General features: G+C 42.2%; 1 protein-coding gene across 3 annotated transcripts in view; it reads left to right on the top strand.

The window, feature by feature from the left end:
* The window catches only part of SPIRE1 (spire type actin nucleation factor 1), a 297,110-nt gene that overhangs the window by 191,504 nt on the left and 85,899 nt on the right, over positions 1-19,707 (top strand). For all 3 annotated transcript variants that reach the window (XM_033934118.1, XM_033934119.1, XM_033934117.1), the window contains exons 7-8: positions 8,741-8,827; positions 10,274-10,403. In XM_033934118.1, the coding sequence (XP_033790009.1) occupies positions 8,741-8,827; positions 10,274-10,403 (217 nt within the window). The remainder of the gene's footprint in view (positions 1-8,740; positions 8,828-10,273; positions 10,404-19,707) is intronic.

Here is a 19,707-nt window from a genome sequence, read left to right as displayed (position 1 = left end):
TCTGAACGTGGTTCTCTCCGCCTTGATGAAGCCTCCATTTGAACCCTTGGCTACTGCCTCTTTCAAGTTTCTCACTTGGAAGGTACTTTTTCTTATTGCTCTCACCTCTGCCAGGAGGGTCAGTGAGCTCCATGCACTAGTTTCTGATCCACCTTTCACTGTCTTTCATCACGACAAGGTGGTTCTACGTACACATCCAAAGTTTCTCCCTAAGGTTGTTTCTGAGTTCCATATCAACCAATCTATTGTACTTCCTGTTTTTTTCCCTAAACCTCACTCTCATTCCGGGGAACAGGCTCTTCATACTTTGGATTGTAAGCGGGCTTTAGCTTACTATTTAGACCGTACTAAGCCCCACAGATCATCTCCCCAACTTTTTTTGTCCTTTGATCCGAATAAATTGGGACGTCCTGTTTCTAAACGTACGCTATCTAATTGGCTTGCTGCGTGCATTTCATTCTGCTATGCTCAGTCCGGACTGACGCTGGAAGGTTCTGTCACGGCACATAGAATTAGAGCTATGGCAGCATCTGTAGCTTTCCTCCGTTCCACGCCCATTGAGGAAATCTGCAAAGCTGCTACGTGGTCCTCAATCCATACTTTTACATCTCATTATTGTCTGGATGCTTTCTCCAGACGGGATGGACATTTCGGCCAATCTGTTTTGCAAAATTTGTTTTCCTAATGGCCAACCTTCCCTCCATCCCTCTTTTTGTTAGCTTGGAGGTCACCCATCAGTCAAGAATATGCTGCCTGCTTGTCCTGGGATAAAGCACAGTTACTTACCGTAACAGGTGTTATCCAGGGACAGCAGGCAGATATTCTTGCGTCCCACCCACCTCCCCGGGTTGGCTTCTTAGCTGGCTTATCTTAACTGAGGGACCGCGCGTCGGGGTCGGGCGGGAAGGCACTCGCGCATGCGCGGTGCGGTCTCTAGAACTTTCCAAGTTCTTAGAGTGCAATCACTCTAAAAGTGTCCGTACCGGGGCTCCGTCGGTGCCGTCACCCATCAGTCAAGAATATCTGCCTGCTGTCCCTGGATAACACCTGTTACGGTAAGTAACTGTGCTTTACTGATCTAAGGAAAGAGGGTTTGACTTCTGAAAGCTAATTAAAAAATGTATTAGTCCAATAAAATGGTACCTTATTTTCCATTTTTTGTTTTATTTTTATTTGTTAATTTGTAAAATGATTTGTTCTCTTTTTTTCAAATTTACATTTGCTATCTTTATATTTTGTTCAGTATTGGGGGATATGCACCACTGTTTCTTCACCCCTAAACTGTACCGTTCCTTCAGTTTATAACACAAGCATGCTGAATGCTTTGCACTGCTCCGATGGTCACAGAATTCCTATGATCGTCAGGACAGCACAAAACATTCAGCCTGCCAGCCAGCGCTAAAAACCTCTTCCGTGCTTTTGTAAAAAGGAGGGAGGGAGTTTAGTTTGTGATTACTTATTCCATACTGGGTGAGGTGGTTCTGTGTCCTGTGTGTATAAAAGACATGGTTTTCTGTTAGCGTTGACCAGCCTTGTTTGGTGAAATGCATCAGGCATTGTTCCTGGGAGCACCTTGAATATACCTGATTTGAATCTCCTTATTGGCTGCCGATCTTCTTTTGTTCCACTTTGGATTCTTTGGAATGCTTGCCTTGTTGTTTTGTTATGGAGTGGAACATACTAGAGTAGTTACCCATATGTATGTATTTTTATATATACATATGGGTTACAGTTGGACGACAGAGTGAGGCAGTTGAGAGGAGTTGCAAACTTGGTTATTAATATAGACTTATGTTTCGGATAGTATTATTGCTTTACAATGCATTTGAACACTCTTATATATGTATGGAAAGGGTTTAGAGTTAAAGTCCTAGGCAAGTAGGTGGGAAGGGAAGGAAGGGGGGTTTTGTTCAGAGATGTTTGGGGGTTGCATAGTATGCTAATCTCTGTTTTGAATTTAAAAAAAAAAAGAAATACAAATGGAAATAAAGAAGTAAATAAGAAAACAGATAAATGGGGGCGGGGCATGGGCGGGGCCCAGCATACTCTGGTGCCTAGGGGCCCTCGAAGAATTAATCCTGCCCTGCTCACTATGTATATTTTCCCTCTACATGGTTACGTTTTAGCTTCTCTTCTGTTTCTCCAGCCACTCGTTTCACTTTCAACAAAGTAGGCTGGATGAATGTCAGTGTTTTATCCAATGCTTTTAGCTTGGCCTATGGTTAGCATTCACGTGTAGACGTGATAAGTATATTTCGTTGTGTTTTTAACATGCCATAGTTCAAACTGCCATAGTCCATGTATTCAAACTGTTTTATGGTCACTTACCATTCATTTTTGAAGATTTTAAGTTTACATTGACATTCATCCTACACTACATTTCACACATGCATGTCACTCTAATGTTTATTCTTAGATATTTTATTTTATTTGTATAATTTAAATGTTTTTTTACTTGTGTTTTACATGTTTTGTAGCGTCCCCTGAGGAAGGCGTTTGCACATGCCAAAACCAGGATCCTTGTTGGGACTGTATTTTTTGACATAATAAAGATTTACTTTTGGTTGAAAGGACACCTCCCTTGCCTTTCTTTTGTACTTTGATATTCTAAGGTGAGGCTTTCTTTGTTTGCCTGTTACTCCTTGTGGTGAGCCATCCACTTGAGGGATTTGTGGTCCATGATGAGCAAGAAGTGTCACTCCAACAGATAATACTGGACTGTCTCCAAGGGCTACTTGACATCTGGGCTTCCTTTTTAGTGCCAGATTTATACTGGTATCTGCCCTGCTTGAACTCTGCCCCTTTCTGTTGTGTACTGGAGAACCTGAATCCTTAAGGTGGTCCAGAGAGGGAGTTTCTTGAATGGACAATGACAGTCTCCTATATGCTCCCTTATAGAAACTAAACGATAGATGCTGGACTAGCTAAAGTTAAGTAAAGTGATCAAGGAACAAATTCAAGAGTGCCTTCAGTGTTATGATTATAGAGACGCAGCATTACACTTTGTGGGAAGGGGTGAAAGTATTCATTTGAAGAAAGAAAAGAAATGAAGTACAAGAGCTGAGGCAAAAACATATTAAATTAAAGAAGAAGCATGAGAGTTCTCTGAATTAATCAGATGGGGAAGGGAAAGTTGGGTGTGCCTGTCTTGAAGTGATATTACCAAGCGTCACAACTTAGTGCATGTATGGAATAAGCAGGGGTCCCCAAAGTCCCTCCTTGAGGGCCACAATCCAGTCGTGTTTTCAGGATTTCCCCAATGAATATGCATGAGATCTGTGTGCATACATTGCTTTCAATGCATATTCATTGGGGAAATCCTGAAAACCCGACTGGATTGCGGCACTCAAGGAGGGACTTTGAGATCCCTGGAGTAGAGGGAATATGTAATGAGAGTAAGCAATGAGTTGGGTGAGGATCAAGCAAGATAAGTGCCCCATTGGCAGCATTAACTAGGTTATCTGCTAAAATACAATCATTAGCATAGTTGAAGAATACATTTATTAAATGCATATTGGAGATTTGGGATGCCAACTATAGTAAATTTGCTAGTGGATAAGAAATTCTCAATCCTGGAACCTATTTGCATTAATATGGACATCTACCTAGGCATCATCGTGGGGTAGAGCGGAGGGTTCTCCAGGTAGCAGGATGAGGGTCTGTGCAGGTTAAGACAGTCATGGATGATAAAAATAATCCAGTTTGAGAAATTAAAACAGCAATTTGGGATTAGATATAAGGAGTTGTTTCAGTATTTACAGATATGACACTATATCGTGAAGTGGTAGCAATAGACGATTTAAGCAAAGAATAATAATAATAACTTTATTCTTCTATACCGCCACAATCTTGCGACTTCTAGGCGGTTTACAATCAAGAGAGCTGGACATTCAACGAGTTACAATGTGCAGATAGTCAGAGGAAATACAGAGTGCGGAAACATTAAGGAAGCAAAATTATAGATATACAATTTGCTGAGCAAGAGTATACGGTATACAGATTGGAAGAAATTTCCAAGTGGGCCTCTTAGGAGAAGGCCGTGCAATTCAAAAAAGGGTCAGCTTATAAGGAATTATTTATGAAACATTCAGAGACAAAAGGGCTATTATCAAAAATATGTACAGTGTATGCTTCCCTAGTGCTGTCATGAAATGAACCTCCAAAACATGTTTTAAGTATGGGGATCTGGCCTGGGTGAAACTAACTGGTAAGAATTGTCACTAGGTAAACTGATTGAAGTCCAAATGATGAAGTTACGACTGTCTTATTTTGGTCACACTGTCAGAAGAAAAAGATCTTTGGAGAAGGACATTATGTTTGGGAAGTTCGAAGGAACCAGGCAAAGAGGGAGACCTGCAATCAGATGGTTGGACATGTTGAGAAACAACCATCGGGAAGATGCTGGAGGACTTTACTGAACTAGCACAAAACTGATCTCTTTTTAGATCTGTAATTCATCAAATTGCTAGAACTCAAACACGAGTCGATGGTTGCCTTTTGAAACTAGGGTGCTATTTAAATTTGCTTGTATTTGATAACTAACTAACTAAACTGTCTATTTCAGCCTCTTTATTAGAAAATGGCTATAAATTGTTATGCAGGATATATTTCACTCCTCAATAATAAGTCAAAATCTTTCAAGGGAAGCACATGAAGTATTGGCAGAGGTGTGGACAAGCTAGGAGTTTTATGCACATGTGGTGAGACTGTCCAGTAGTATAGAATTTCTGGGGATGGGAGGTAGGAATCTTATCAAGGAGATGATAGACATGGTGAGGGATCTTAAATTCTACATTTTAAATAGATTGTCATCAGGTGTATTGTGTCTAGTAGTGGCAACAAGCAAACCAGCTGTTAATTGGAAGAAATTCTATCTGCAAGGTAAGACAAGAGGAGATTGAGAGGGGACATGATCGAAACATTCAAGGTACTGAAGGGGATAGACTTAGACAAGGACAGGTTGTTCACCCTCTCCAGGGTAGGGAGAACGAGAGGGCACTGTCTAAAGTTGAAAGGGGATAGATTCCGTACGAACGTAAGGAAGTTCTTCTTCACCCAGAGTGGTGGAAAACTGGAACACTCTTCTGGAGGCTGTCATACCCTCCAGGGATTCAAGAAAAAGTTAGACAAGTTCCTGCTGAGCAAGAACGTGTGCTGGTAGGGCTAGTCTCAGTTAGGGCACTGGTCTTTGACCAGAGGGCCGCCGCGTGAGCGGACTGATGGGCATGATGGACCACTGGTCTGACCCAGTAGCGGCAATTCTTATGTACAAACTGTGATTAACAGAATGTGGAATATGAGACGAGTAAGACTGTTGTCATTAGGAGACAAAAATGTGAAAGGTTTCATAAAGTATGGGAGGCCTTTTTAAATGCAAAAAAAATTGAGATTTGAAAAATTTGCTGAACCATTAAATAGATAGCAAGACTCAGCTAGAAGAACAGAAATGCGGGAAAGGGGAATGGATAATAGAAGATAAGAAAGAGAAGATCATTTCAGAGCATAAGGGCTCCTTTTATTAAGGTGTGCTAGCGTTTTTAGCGCATGTACAAAATTATTGTATGCTACACCACACAGTACGCTTCTAGAATAACGCCAGCTCAATGCTGGCGTTAAGGTCTACCACGCGGGGCAATTTAGCACGCGCTATTCCGCACCTTAGTAAAAGGAGCCCCAAGACTATGATGTTCCTGCTTCTGAAAATATACCAATTTGGCATTAGCCTCATGAACCATTGTATTTCAAAGCATATGTATGTGCTTGTCAACAAATAAAATTTTAAAAAAACAAGACACCGTTTCCTTCTAACCAAGCAGAGGTAAGATGCTGAGAGATGGCTTCTGGCAGACACCATGTTGACCAGCGTGTGCTTTTTGGGTGAATACATTGTTTGTCAAGACCATAGAAGCTACAGACAATTTTGTTTCTATCTGTATCGGTTAATTTCGGTTGTTCAGATAGTCCAGTTTTATTGAGAAATAGCAGTTTGTGTGACTGCAACATTTTCATGTTGTTTTGGTCTCCTTGGTTGAAGCAGAACATGGCTCCTTCAGTTGCATATGGCTAGCAGAGGTCCTGAGCTGTCAGTAGTGCCATGACAAATTATTTTAACGGTGGAATTATTTCACCTTCATAATTTATATAAATTTAAAAGATATGGAAAATACATTTACAGTCTTGTTATTTTTGAAAGGTATAAATCTTTGTTGTTAAAATTCTCCTACATCACCATGTGTGTTTGCACTCTGTCTGTGATGCATATATCCAAGCTGTATAATGATGAAGATGCTATGTCTAAAGTAAAATAGTCTGTTTGAAACCTGAAGGGCTCCCAGAGCAACAGAAGTACCGTTGAATCTCCTAAGAATAGATTGACTGAATGACACTCTCTCAGTATTGGCTTGTGAACAAAAAGCTTGGCTTCAAATGCAAAGCCTGTGTGAAAAACCAATGGAAGAAAAGGATCCTTTGTTATCATTTATACCAGAAGATTCTATCCCTAAGCACCCGAGAGGAACTCAGGAACTGTTTAGAGCAGAGGTGTCCAACCTTTTGGCTTCCCTGGGCCGCATTGACTGAAAAAGATTTTCTGGGGCCGCGCAAACGCTGCAGCAAGACAGAGGAGGGAGCCGGTAAGACAGTAAACACCCGGGGGCAGCAGAGGAAAACACTGCATTGCCCTCGACTGGAGCCACACAAAATACTTCACGGGGCCGCATGCGGCCATGGGGGCCACAGGTTGGACACCCCTGGTTTAGAGGTTGCGCGCCAAGGTGGAGCTCCTGGGCCCCAAACAAAGCAGCGTTCCGCTGCTTATGCTGTTTCCTATGTGTTTGTGTAAAGTACTGTTTACCTCTAGAAGCAGCATATGGTAAGTAGATTTGAGGTTTGCTGCTGTTGCTTCCCAACGTTGCTGTTGTGGCGTGTTGGTTCTGTGGATATTCATACATTGAAGGTGATCTTTATTAATTCCAACTGATTTTATTTAGTGGACATGAATATAATGCAGAATAATACTGGGTTTTTTTCCTCCTTCCTGAAGGGTGAAGGCTTATTCTGGGAACAAAACTGTGAAAGGTTTGAAGTTAGCCTTTTCTGTCTCTGAGCTGTTTTCCTGTCTTAGTAGGGCCTCTGTGAGAGGCGCTTGTGAAAGTCATGGGATGGGACTTCTTCCACACCCAGCTTGAAGGAATGATCAAAACATCTAGAAAAAAATTGTTCGCTTGTTTGTGGTTGATAATTGTTTTCATTCATTCTTTCAACCTGTAGAATTTATCTATACACTCTGCTTTTCCCCTAATTACCATATACACTGGTACCTTGGTTTACGAGCATAATTCGTTCCATAAAGCATGCTCTTAAATCAAAACACTCGTATATCAAATCAACTTTTCCCATAAAAGTTAGTGTAAACTTGAACAATTTGTTCCACATCCCCAAAAACTTAATTACCATTAGGGACGCCTCCACAGCTGCCTCTGCCACAGACCCATCCACGCGGCTCCTCCAATTTCCTCCTCTGCTGCTGTTCGCTGCCTCTCACTGCGAGTGGTGCTCGCTAAGCAAACGCCGCCACAGAGCCCGACTGGACACTGTTGGCTCTGCCGCTCCCGGACGCTGCACCCCCCCCCCCCCCCCACCGGATGCCACTACCCCCTCTGCTGGGATTCTCAAGTGCTGGCTCACTCCTGCCGGACGCACCCCGACTCCCATGCTCCACCCGAGGCCACCGGCACTGCTATCACCTCTTCCCCCCCCCTCCCCGACTGGCCCTGTCCTTACCCCTGCACCGTCGGTGATAAAATTGCCTTCCGCCGGTCTGCTGCTCAAGGCTCAGCAGCAGACTGGCAGCAGGCACTTTTATCACCAGCGGTGCAGGGGTAAGGACAGAGCCAGTCGGGGAGGGGGGGGAAGAGACGATAGAAGCGCCGGTGGCCTCGGGGGGAGCAATACTGTTGGTTCCCGCGGTCGGGTCAGGTCGGGTGGGGGCTCGCAAATCGAGTCAATGCTCGGTTTACGAGTCAAAAGTTTGCTGAGTGTTTTGCTCGTCTTGCAAAACACTCGCAAACCGGGTTACTCGTAAATCGAGGTTTGACTGTAAAAGATTTTGGCAACCATGAATCCCTTAGCTCCCTGTTAATATCCCAAATAAGGAGAACACTTTCATTTTTATATTGTGTACAGTGTCACTGCAAAGTTTCAAGAAATCCAGCAAGACAAACTAACGCCGCAGGAAGCATTTCAATCCCCCGAAGTAACCCCGCTCTACTCTGTAACACTTCTGGAAATGTCCAGATAACCTCTTATATAATCCGCCTTGAACCGCAAGGTAATGGTGGAATAAAAGTCACTAATGTAATGTAATTTCCTCATTTATTTAACTTTCTTGACAATTTGTTTGCAGTGCTATTCCTTCTGAGATTGAACACTGTACTGAAATACAGTTGAAATTCAAACAGGCTGCATTTTTAAAATCATGTGAGGGAGAGCTAAAATGGGGATGGTAGTGTGTACATTTTACTGTGACAATGAGCCTTCTGGAATGATTTGTGAAAACAAATTGTCTACAGTTGACTTCCTCTTTTGTTTTATCATACGATGGCTGGCACTGCCATCCTCACAGATGGTACACAGTAGCTTTTACTATGGTTGTCTCTTCAAGCCCAGAACAGTATTCTTTAGTCCTTGTGGTCTTGATACAGTAAATGGAAACAAAGTCTGTTCTTGATTTATTTGGCAGGTGCAAGGTGATATTCCTCCTCGATTAAAAAAGAGCGCCCACGAAATAATCTTGGACTTCATTCGATCCCGGCCGCCATTAAATCCCGTATGTAATGCAGTTCTTTTCTTTTCAGTAGAAAGTTAACTTGAAAAAGATAAATAGTATTCTTACTAAATTTATTTGGCTGGGTAAAACTGCGAGAGTTGCTTTATTATCACTACAAAAACTAATTGTGGTGGGTGGGGTAAATTTCCCAAATTTCCCAAAGCCTATATAATGCGTCAGGGTATGTATTGGATCCTCCCCGAGCTCAAGGAAAATCTCCCATATTGGTTATATTTAGAATGGCAAATTATGTCCCCATTGCGATTTGTCTCATGTACTGAGTATCAAATTACCTAGATATGCTAAGGACAATAAAATTTTATTTGATACTTGGAAAACCTTGAAATTTATTGATAAATTAACTGATATTCCAGTAGCGAAGTTCACTTGTCAATCACTATGGGTAAACTCCAAGATTCAAATAGGCGGTTCTGGGATCTTTTGGAAGCATTGGATGCAGGCAGGCATTCATATATTAGATCAGTGGTTCCCAGCTCTGTCCTGGAGGACCACCAGGCCAGTCTGGTCTTCAGGCTAGCCCTAATGAATATGCATGAGAGAGATTTGCATTTAATGGAAATGAAAGGCATGCAAATCTGCTCCATGGTTTTATATGTCAGTGTTTAATAAATTATCTCCAGAATTTTCATGGTTTTATATGTCAGTGTTTAGTAAATTATCTCCAGAACATCTGTATCCACAGTTTTTGTTTTTGTTTCACTGTGGATCATTGGGTCTCCCCATTTTTCTAGGTTACTTAGATTAGACAGTTCTAAATCTAATAGATGCTGGCATTGTCATCTAGACATAGGGATGCTGGATCATATGTTGTTCTCAGTTTTTGGAAATCGATATGGGAACAGATTAATGCAATACTTTAATTTTCATTCCCATTAACATATGAGCTGGTCATATGCGGAATATTATTACATGTTAAACCCCCGATAGATTGTTTCAAAAGTCGTCTTCTTTTAGTCATGACCGGGACTACTATGCAGATGATAATGCATAACTGGAAAAATCATGATTGTCTTAATTTCTCTTTTTGGTAGGCAAATTTATGCTCCACATATAAGAATGAGAAAATGTATGCGGAGTTATTAGGACATGGTCATATATTTAAATTGGTTTGGGAACCATTGACATCTTTTATGAATGCAGTATAAATGGTTGGTTTGATTTTTTAATTTGGTGTACTTCTATTCATATCCAGGGCGGGTGGGTGGAGAGAGGGAATACTTTATTATTATATAAGATAAGGATTTTGAAAGTAAAAATATGTATTATTGATTTACTGATTATTTAATAGAAGGGTGTGTGGGATAAAGATAATGTATGAATATATTTATAAGTTGAATGTGCGTTCTGTGCTTTATTCTCTGGTTGCTAATAAGTATATTGCACTGTTTGGAAAATTAATAAAAAATTTTCTTTTTATTAAAAAAGGTTGCTGCTAGAAAACTAAAGCCGACTCCACAACGACCACGGAGCCTCCACGAGAGGATACTAGAGGAAATCAAAGCAGAAAGAAAATTGCGCCCTGTCTCACCAGATGAGATCCGTCGCAGCAAGCTAGGTGAGGATATGCATGTATCCCGCTTGAGCCTCAGGCACAGAATTCCCCGAAATAAGCAGAGCAGAGCAGCTGCAGATTTTATGCTCCAGTCTAGTCAAACCCAAGACAAATGCGGTCTCCTCTCTGGAGGGTCATGTTTATTGTATTGTAATGTTTGGATATTCACAGTGAAGTAGCATGCAATGTTACTTTGCTTAACAAGAAAAGTGTTTGTGATGTACTTTCTCTGTTTTTCAGGTTTTGCACTTGTGCACGTGTTATTTTTATTTTTTTTTAGTTAAAAGAACAGGATCTGTCTCAACAAAATGGGAATTTAAAAATCTCTCTTCACAGTGATGCTTTTGCCACTGATTTAGTATGCCTTCCATTGTTTTTAAATTTGCTTTATTGTGGCCCACCAGTTTTTCTTCAGCTCCTTTTGGCTTCCAGCTTAATCAGAACCAACCTCTTAATTTATTCAAATTTCTCTACCATTCTTCTCCCAGGGGAACTCAGAATGGTTTACATAAATTTATTCAAGTACTCAAGCATTTTTCTCGATCTGTCCCGGTGGGCTCACCTTTTCTGTAGCTATAGCGCCAAAAGCCTTCATTTAGACTTAGGATTTTCCCCCTTATTTTATCTTCCCTTCCAGCTCACTTAAAAATAGTCATTGCACAGCTGTCCTCAGCTGGGGACCAGAGTTTTTTCTGATAAGCACAGATTGGGAGAGGGATTGGGTTGATTGTGTCAGAAGATCTTAAGGCCGTGAAACTATGCGACAAGGTAGTGGTTTTAGCCAGAGGGTTGCTAGGCTACATAGCCAGTAGAAGAAAGTCATTGGTGAGGCCTCATTTGGAGTACTTTGTTCAGTTTTGGACGCCGTATCTCTCTAAGGACATCAAAAGATTTGAGGTGATTCAGAGGAAGGTGACAAAAATTATATGGGGCTTGTGCTAAAAGATGCATAAGAAAAGACTTCAAGACCTCAATATGTATACACTAGAGCAGGGGTAGGCAATTCCAGTCCTTGAGAGCCGGAGCCAGGTCAGGTTTTCAGGATTTCCACAATAAATATGCATGAGATAGATTTGCATCTCAAGGAAGCAGTGCATGTAAATCCATCTCATACATATTCATTGTGGATATCCTGAAAACCTGATCTGGCTCTGGCTCTCGAGGACTGGAATTGCCTACCCCTGCACTAGAATAAAGAAGAGATTGGGGGGAGAATAACACAGACATTTAAATACTTAAAATATATTAATATGAAAAAGTAATTTTTTCAAAGAGGGGAAAGCAGTAGAACTAGAGGTAATGAATTGAGGTTTGAGGATGGGAAACTCAGGAGCAACATCAGGAAATACTTTTTCATAGAAAGGATGGCAGATGCCTGGATTGCCTTTCTGCAGGAGGCTGTGTAGAAAAAAAACAATGACAGAATTCAAGAAAGCATGGGATAAACAGAGGATCACTATATAGATGTTGAAAGTTGTTATTAGAAAAGGAAAGAAACAATATAGCAATAAACAAACTATGCAGATATTAGAGATATATTACAGAAACATGACGGCAGATAAAGGCCAAATGGTCCATCCACAGCATCCACTATCTCCTCGCCCTAAGAGATCTCCACGCTTTTTTGAATTCCATCTCTTCCGGGAGACTATTCCACACATCTACCACCATTTCTGTAAAAACGTATTTCCTTACTTTACTCCTGAGCCTATCGCCTCTTAACTTCATCCTACGCCCTCTCCTTTTGGAGTTTTCCTTCATTTGAAAAAGACTCCACTCCCATACAGTAATATCATGGAGATATTTAAACATCTCTATTATATCCTCTCTCCTCCCGCCTTTCTTCCAAAATATAAATTGAGGTCTATAAGTCTGTTCCCATATGCTTTATGACAAAGACCACTAACCAATTTTGTAGTGGCCCTCTGGACTGCCTGAATCCTATTTATATCTTTTTCAAGGTCTCCAGAATTACACACAATATTCCAAATGGGGCCTCATCAGAGACTTGTACAACAGCACTATCATTTCTTGTTTTCCTACTGGCCATTCCTCTCCTTATGCAACCTAGCATCCTCCTAGCTTTGACCATTGCCTTTTCTACCTGTTTTGCCACCTTAAAATCATCAGACACAGTCACCCCCAAGTTCTGCTCTTCTTTCATACACAGAAGTACTTTGCCCCCTATACTAAACCTTTCTTTTGGATTTTTGCAGCCTAAGTGCATGACCCTACATTTTAGCATAAAAACTTAATTGCCAGTTACTTGACCAAGCTTCGCTAGATTCCACCTCATATTATCCATACCCTCTGGAGTGTCTACCCTATCACAGTGTTTGGTATTATCTGCAAAAAGACAAACTTTACTAGACAGACCTTCCGCATTATCATTCACAAAGATGTTAAAAAAGAGTCAACCTAAGGACAGATCTCTGTGGCACTCCACTAACAATATCTTTTTCCTCTGAGCAAACTCCATTTACCACTACTCTCCATCTCCTTCCACTTAACCAGTTTTTAATCCAGTCCATCACTTTAAGTCCTATACTGAGGACACTCAGTTTATTTATCAACCACCGATGCAGCACCGTGTCAAAGGCTTTGCTAAAATCCAAGTACACTACATCTAGCACCCCTCCCATATCCAACTGTTTGGTCAATCAAATTTGTCTGACAAGACCTGTGTCTCATAAAACAATGCTGCCTTGGGTCCTGCAGTGCATTCGATTCTAGAAATCTTGCTATCCTCCACTTAAGAAGCATTTCCATTAGTTTTCTTACTGCCGAGGTCAGACTAGAGAGTTGCGCGGGGACAGAAATCCCACCCATCCCCGCCAGGATCCTCTCCGTCCCCACCCGTCCACGTCAGGATCCTCTCCGTCCCCACCCATCCCCGCAAGGAATTACCTCCATCCCCGCCCGTCCCCACAAAAAGCAGCAATTACTTCTGACAGGATCATCGATTCCACAGTTTCTTTTGTGTTTGTGCTGCTGTTTTCCTTGTGGAATCTCTTTGGTGGAACCCTTTTTTTGTTTTCTGTTCAGGTAATTAACTTATAAACCCCCTCTTTTACTAAGGCTGACGTGTCCATTATATTATATGGACGAACCCTGCTTCCAAAGCCTTCCATCCCCATGGGAGTCCCATGGGCCAGAGGGGGGGTCCCCGTGGGAGTCCCGTGAGTTGGGGGGATTCCTGCGGGACTCCCACGGGAATCCTGCAATCCCCGTTCCCGTGCAGACCTCTAGGTCAGACTAACTGGCCTGAAATTCCCAAGCTCCTCTTTTGCACTTGTGCAGAGGGTGAAATACTCATGTGGATTAAAAACTGGTTGGCAGATAGGAAACAGAGAGTGGGGGGGGGGTAAATGGACAATACTTGGACTGGAAAAGCGTCACGAGTGGAGTGCCACAGGGTTTGGTGCTTGGAACCGTGCTCTTCAACATATTTATAAACAACCTGGAAATTGGTACGACAAGCGAGGTGATTAAATTTGCAGACGATACAAAGTTATTCAGAGTACTGAAGACACAGAAGGATTGCAAAGACCTGCAACGTGTCATAAACATGCTCAAAAAATGGTCCGCGACATGGCAAATGAGGTTTAACGTGGATAAGTGTAAGGTGATGCATGTCGGTAACAAAAATCTTATACACGCATACAGGATGTCTGGTGCGGTACTCGGAAAGACCCCCCAGGAAAGAGACTTGCAAGTACTGGTTGACAAATCAATGAAGCCGTCCGCACAATGCGCGGCAGCTGCATAAAGGGCGAACAAAATACTAGGAATGATTAAGAAGGGGATCACGAACATATTAGAGGAGGTTATCATGCCGCTGTACCGGGCCTTGGTATTCCCCCACCTGAAATACTGCGTCTAGCACTGGTCACCGTACTACTCGAAAGGGTCCAGAGAAGAGTGACTAAAATGGTTAAGGGGCTGGAGGAGTTGCCGTACAGTGAGATATTAGAGAAACTGGGCCTCTTCTCCCTTGAAAAGAGGAGACTGAGAGGGAACATGATCAAAACATTCAAGATAATGAAGGGAATAGACTTAGTAGATAAAGACAAGTTGTTCATCCTCTCCAAGGTAGAGAGAATGAGAGGGCACTCTCTAAAGTTGAAAGGGGATAGATTCCATACAAACGTAAGGAAGTTCTTCTTCATCCAGAGAGTGGTAGAAAACTGAAACGCTCTTCCTGAGGCTGTTATAGGGGAAAACACCCTCCAAGGATTCAAGACAGTTAGATTCGTGCTGAACCAGAACGTGCACAGGTAAGGCTAGTCTCCGTTAGGGCACTGGTCTTTGACCTAATGGCCGCCGCGGAAACGGACTGCTGGGCACGATGGACCACTGGTCTGACCCAGCAGCGGCAATTTTTATGTCTATTTTTAATTTAGTTAGCTCCTCGCAAGCAGTCTTCATAGAATCTCTCCTGATCTACCACACATCCATTCCCATTTGTGTTTGTTTTCGGTGGTCCTACCTCCATTCTTTCATTCGTGAAAACAGAACAGAAATAATTGTTAAGCAGTTTAGCCTTATCCGTTTCTGCATATTTGTCCTCTTCATCCTTGAGCCTCACAATGCCATTTTGACACTTCCTCTTGTCTCCCAAATAAACTTTCTCAGGTAGATTCCCCCCAATAGTGGGTTCACTGACCTGATTGGGAATAGGGCAGTCCACCAATTTGAATTTTGGTGGGAAATTCAGTTGGTCAGAAATTTGAATTTTGTTCTGAAAGTCCATAGAATGGAAAAGTCTCTGGTAGGTTTAAAGATGTTTTCCCCATGTTGCTGGGTTAGATGTTCTCTCAGGGTTTCCGCAACTGGCATTGTGCTTGTTGCAAGTTTCTAGGTTTCGCTGTGTCTTTGTCAGGTAGAAACCGACGTTTCAGCCATCATTCTGCGGCTTTCTTCAGGGTTTGCTCTGAAGTCTGCAGTGTGACTTGGAAATAATGGGTTCTCTGACCTGTTTAGCAACAGGGCAGTCCACCAATTTGAATTTTGGCGGCAAAGTCAGTTGGTCAGAAATTTGAATTTTGTTGTGAAAGTCCATAGAATGGAAAGGTCTCTGGTAGGTTTAAAGATGTTCTCCCCGTGGAGCTGGGTTAGATGTTCTGTCGGGGTTTCTGCAGTTGGCATTGTGCTTGTTACAGGTTTTCAGGTCTCACTGCATTTTTGTCAGGTAGAAACCAACGTTTCAGCCACTGTCCTGGACCCATTGCCTACACCAGCGATGGCGAACCTATGGCACGCGAAGGCCTTGCAGCTGGCACGCGGGAAGGTCCGCAATAGAGAGCTGCACGGGACGCCCCCTAGGGTCGCGGGGATCCCGTGGGGACGTCTCCAAGGGCTGCGGGGTTCCTGCGGGGCTGGATGTACTAAGTCGCGCGGCTTTTCTCCCTATCTGCTCTGCTTGCAGCACAGAGCCGAATGGAAGTCTTCCGTTCGGCTCTGTGCCGACAGAGGGGGGAGAAGGACGCTGACAGGACATTGGGAAGATGGGGGGAGAAGGATGCTGAAAGGAAATGGGGAAGAGAGAGTGGGGAGAAGACGCTGGCAGGGAAGAAGACAGAGATGCCAGACTATGGGGGGAGCGGAGGGAAGAAGATGGGTGCCAGACCAATTTGGAAGGGGGGAGAAAGGAAGAGGCACAGTAACAGCAAATGGAAGACGCAGAAGGAAGAGAGACAGTGGATGGAAGGAACTGAATGAGAACATGAGGAAAGCAGAAACCAGGCAACAAAGGTAGGAAAAGAATTCTATTTCATTTTTTCTTTTTTTTTTGCTTCAGGATAAAGTAGTATATTAGTTGTGTTGATAAAAATTTATAAACAAAAGAGGCTCTGGTAGAAACCCGTTTACAAAGTGTGTATTCTTCCCAATTAATATTTCCAAATTAATAAAGTCTTTTTGCTTATTTGTAAATGGGTTTCTACCAGAGCCTTTAATTCAGTAGCATAATTAAATGAAATAACTATTTCTGAAGTTTATAGGGACGGGCGGGGACGGAGGGGATTCCTCACGGGGACGGGCGGGGACGGAGGACATTCCTCGCGGGGACGGGTGGGGACGGAGGGATTCCTCACGGGGACGGGTGGGGATGGGTGGGATTCCTCACGGGGACGGGTGGGGACGGGTGAGACTTTGGTGGGGACGGGTGGGATTTCTGTCCCCGCGCAACTCTCTAGTCCGCAATTAAGATATACGGCGCGGCGGGAGGCGAGTGTGCCGGTGTCTGCTTTGCAGCTCACCTGGCAACATGGCCGGACTGGCCATTGGGAGGACCGGGCATTGTCCCGGTGGGCTGCGGCCCATCCTCCTGTGCTGGCTGCAGTCCTGTGAGTGGATGTTTAGCCTGCCTGTCTTCCCCTTAGTATCCTATGAGCCAGGCAGTGTGTGAGGGGGAAGTGGGGGGAGGAAGAGAAGCTTCACACTGAGTCTGTCACAGGAACTCAGTGAGGCTGTAGTGTGACTCCACATGTGACATCTGTAATCAGGAACAGTTCCTAGTGCTCCCATGCTAGAGAGGTGAGGATATGGGGGGATGTTAATGTGTCTAATAATGTGTTCCTCTGTAAAAACCTCTGTATCTTCCATGGGGGACATGCTAAATTCGAGGAAATAAAAAAGCTGCTTATGATGATTGCATAGAGAAGTTCAGTAAGCTGAGAGGAGGGCTGGGCTCTCTGTGAACAACCAACACACTAATCCTCTGCGCTGTACCTTATGGAAAACTCAATATAGCAAAAAACAGTAAAGTGTATATGTGGCCCTTCACAGTGCTTTTGTAAACATCATAATAAAATAACAAAGGCTCCAATAATGAAAAATAAAAGTCCTTTTCCCATACACTCAGGTTGCACAAGTCCGGTTTTTACCCGGACAGTATATTTCTTGACCAAAACGGATGTCTACAATTAGTAAAATTCCCCAATCACATATTTTTTTATGGGGACGGATTTGTATACAGCACTTCATTAGATTTTTTTTATTATACAAATTTTATCTTTTTGTAGACTTGAAGTCTTGAACAAAGAAAATGAGTACAGCAAAAAAAGCAAAAACAGATAGTGGAAGACCATTCCAAGAGGCCTGGACAGAGACATATGGAGTGATTGAACGCAGTGGGAAAGCATTGTGTATTATGTGTAATGAAAGTGTCGCACATCAAGTGTCAAACGTCACTTTGAGACCAACCATAACAGTGTTGCTGAACTTGGTTTAGCTCAAAGAAAAGAGTTCCTTGTAGGAAAATTAAAGAAATATCACTCCCAGTCTCTTAGTTTTAGCAACTATCTTTCAAAAACTAATCATCTTACAGTTGCCAACTTTCAAATTTCACTGTGCATGGCAAAACATGGTAAGCCCCTCTCTGATGGAGATTTTATCAAAAAGGCAATTTTGGCTGGGAGTAATTCACTCTTCCATGATTTCCAAAACAAGGATAAAATTGTGCAGCGCATCTCTGAGATGCCGCTAAGCAGAAATACTGCAAAAGATAGGGTTCTGCGAATGGCTGCTGATGTTAGTCAACAGCTTACTTGCGACTTACAAAAAGCACCCTTCTACTCCATGTGCTTGGATGAAAGTACAGATATTACTAACCTGCAAGACTAGCGCTCATTTTGCGTTATGCTACTGGTGACATCATGAGAGAAGAGCTGGTAAAACTGCTGTCTTTGCCTGGAAGAACACAAGGGATAGATATCCACAATGCTGTGATGGAGGCTTTTTCATCACTAGACATAAGTCCAGAAAAAGTGGTTTCAGTTACTAGCGATGGAGCACCTAGCATGGTGGGGACAACATCAGGATTCATTCATTTCTTTGCTAAGGAAGCAAAACATCCACTGATTCAATTTCACTGCATAATACATCAAGAGGCTCTCTGCGCCAAAGAAAGCAGCAAAAAACTTGACGATGTCCTCAAAGATGTAACAAAAATGGTGAACTTCATCATGGCGCGTGCTCTTAATTTTCGACAATTTCAAGCCCTTCTTGATGAGGTTCAGGCACAATATAACACTTTACTGATGTACAATAATGTCCGGTGGCTGAGCAGAGGACGAGTGTTAGAGAGATTTGTGGCCTGCTTGGAAGAAGTTAGGCTATTTATGAACGAAAAGGGGGAAGACTATCCTCAACTCACCAACATGGCCTGGCTTACCAACCTCATGTTCTTTACAGATTTTACTAACCACTTTAATGTACTAAACAAAAAATTACAAGGCATGGGAAAAACAGCAGAAAGCATGTTTAGTGACATCAAAGCTTTTGAGAGAAAATTGCATGTTTTTGAAAAAGACCTTGAGAGTGGACAGCTAAAATATTTTCCCAACCTAAAAATACATTTGGATAATTCTACAACATTTGTGGACAGTCATAAAAAACACCAGGAAATCCACAAAGCATATTCCACCATTGTAGCCGAAGCAAAGGAGAATTTTAGTAAAAGATTTTCTCAGTTCCGTAAGATGGAGACAACCCTTTCATTTATAACTTCCCCAGAAAAGTCCACATTTGAAGATCTTGATCTTTCCTGCTTACAGTGGTTGGATATTCAAAATTTGGAAATGGAGCTACTGGAATTTCAAGAAAGCTCTATCTGGAAAAGTAAATTCAATGACCTGCGTGCGGCTCTTGAACGTATTGAGTGTGAAAGGGTGACAAATGAAATCACTGCTAGCAGTTCTGAAAATGAAATCCTAAAAGCGTGGAATTCTCTGCCAGACAATTTTAAGTCCATGAAAACACTTGGGATTGCTCTTCTTACTTTGATTGGGTCATCCTATGCTTGTGAGCAGCTGTTTTCGGCTTTGAATCATATAAAATCTGATGCTAGAAACAGATTAACGGATGACATGAGTGCTGCATGTGTTGCTCTGAAATTAACGCACTATGAGCCAAGGATTGACAAGTTATCAGCATGCATGCAACAACAAAAATCACATTAATTTTTTTCAGAGCATGCCCAATGCATATGTTTACATGAAGCAGTATTTTCAGTTTGCAGTTAAGACACTTTCTAAGTTATTTAAATATTATTTAAAGATTTTATTTAAAAAAGGGACTTTACATGGCACTGTTGTATTCCAATCTGGAATTTCCAATAAAAACAGTTGGTTTAATTGAAAGCTCTTTTGTTTTCTTTACATCATATTATTAGAAATGTAATGATTTAACTATTTTCTAATTTGATTGTAAATTTTACAAAAAAACATGTATAGACTCTTTGGGAATACACACCGAGTCTTGACACAGTTAACAGTTTTAAGAAGTTTATCTTTTTTTTTTACTC

This window comes from Geotrypetes seraphini, chromosome 2, assembly GCF_902459505.1.
Source record: "Geotrypetes seraphini chromosome 2, aGeoSer1.1, whole genome shotgun sequence".
Taxonomy (NCBI): Eukaryota; Metazoa; Chordata; class Amphibia; order Gymnophiona; family Dermophiidae; genus Geotrypetes; species Geotrypetes seraphini.
This window is presented reverse-complemented; position numbering and strand designations above follow the sequence as displayed.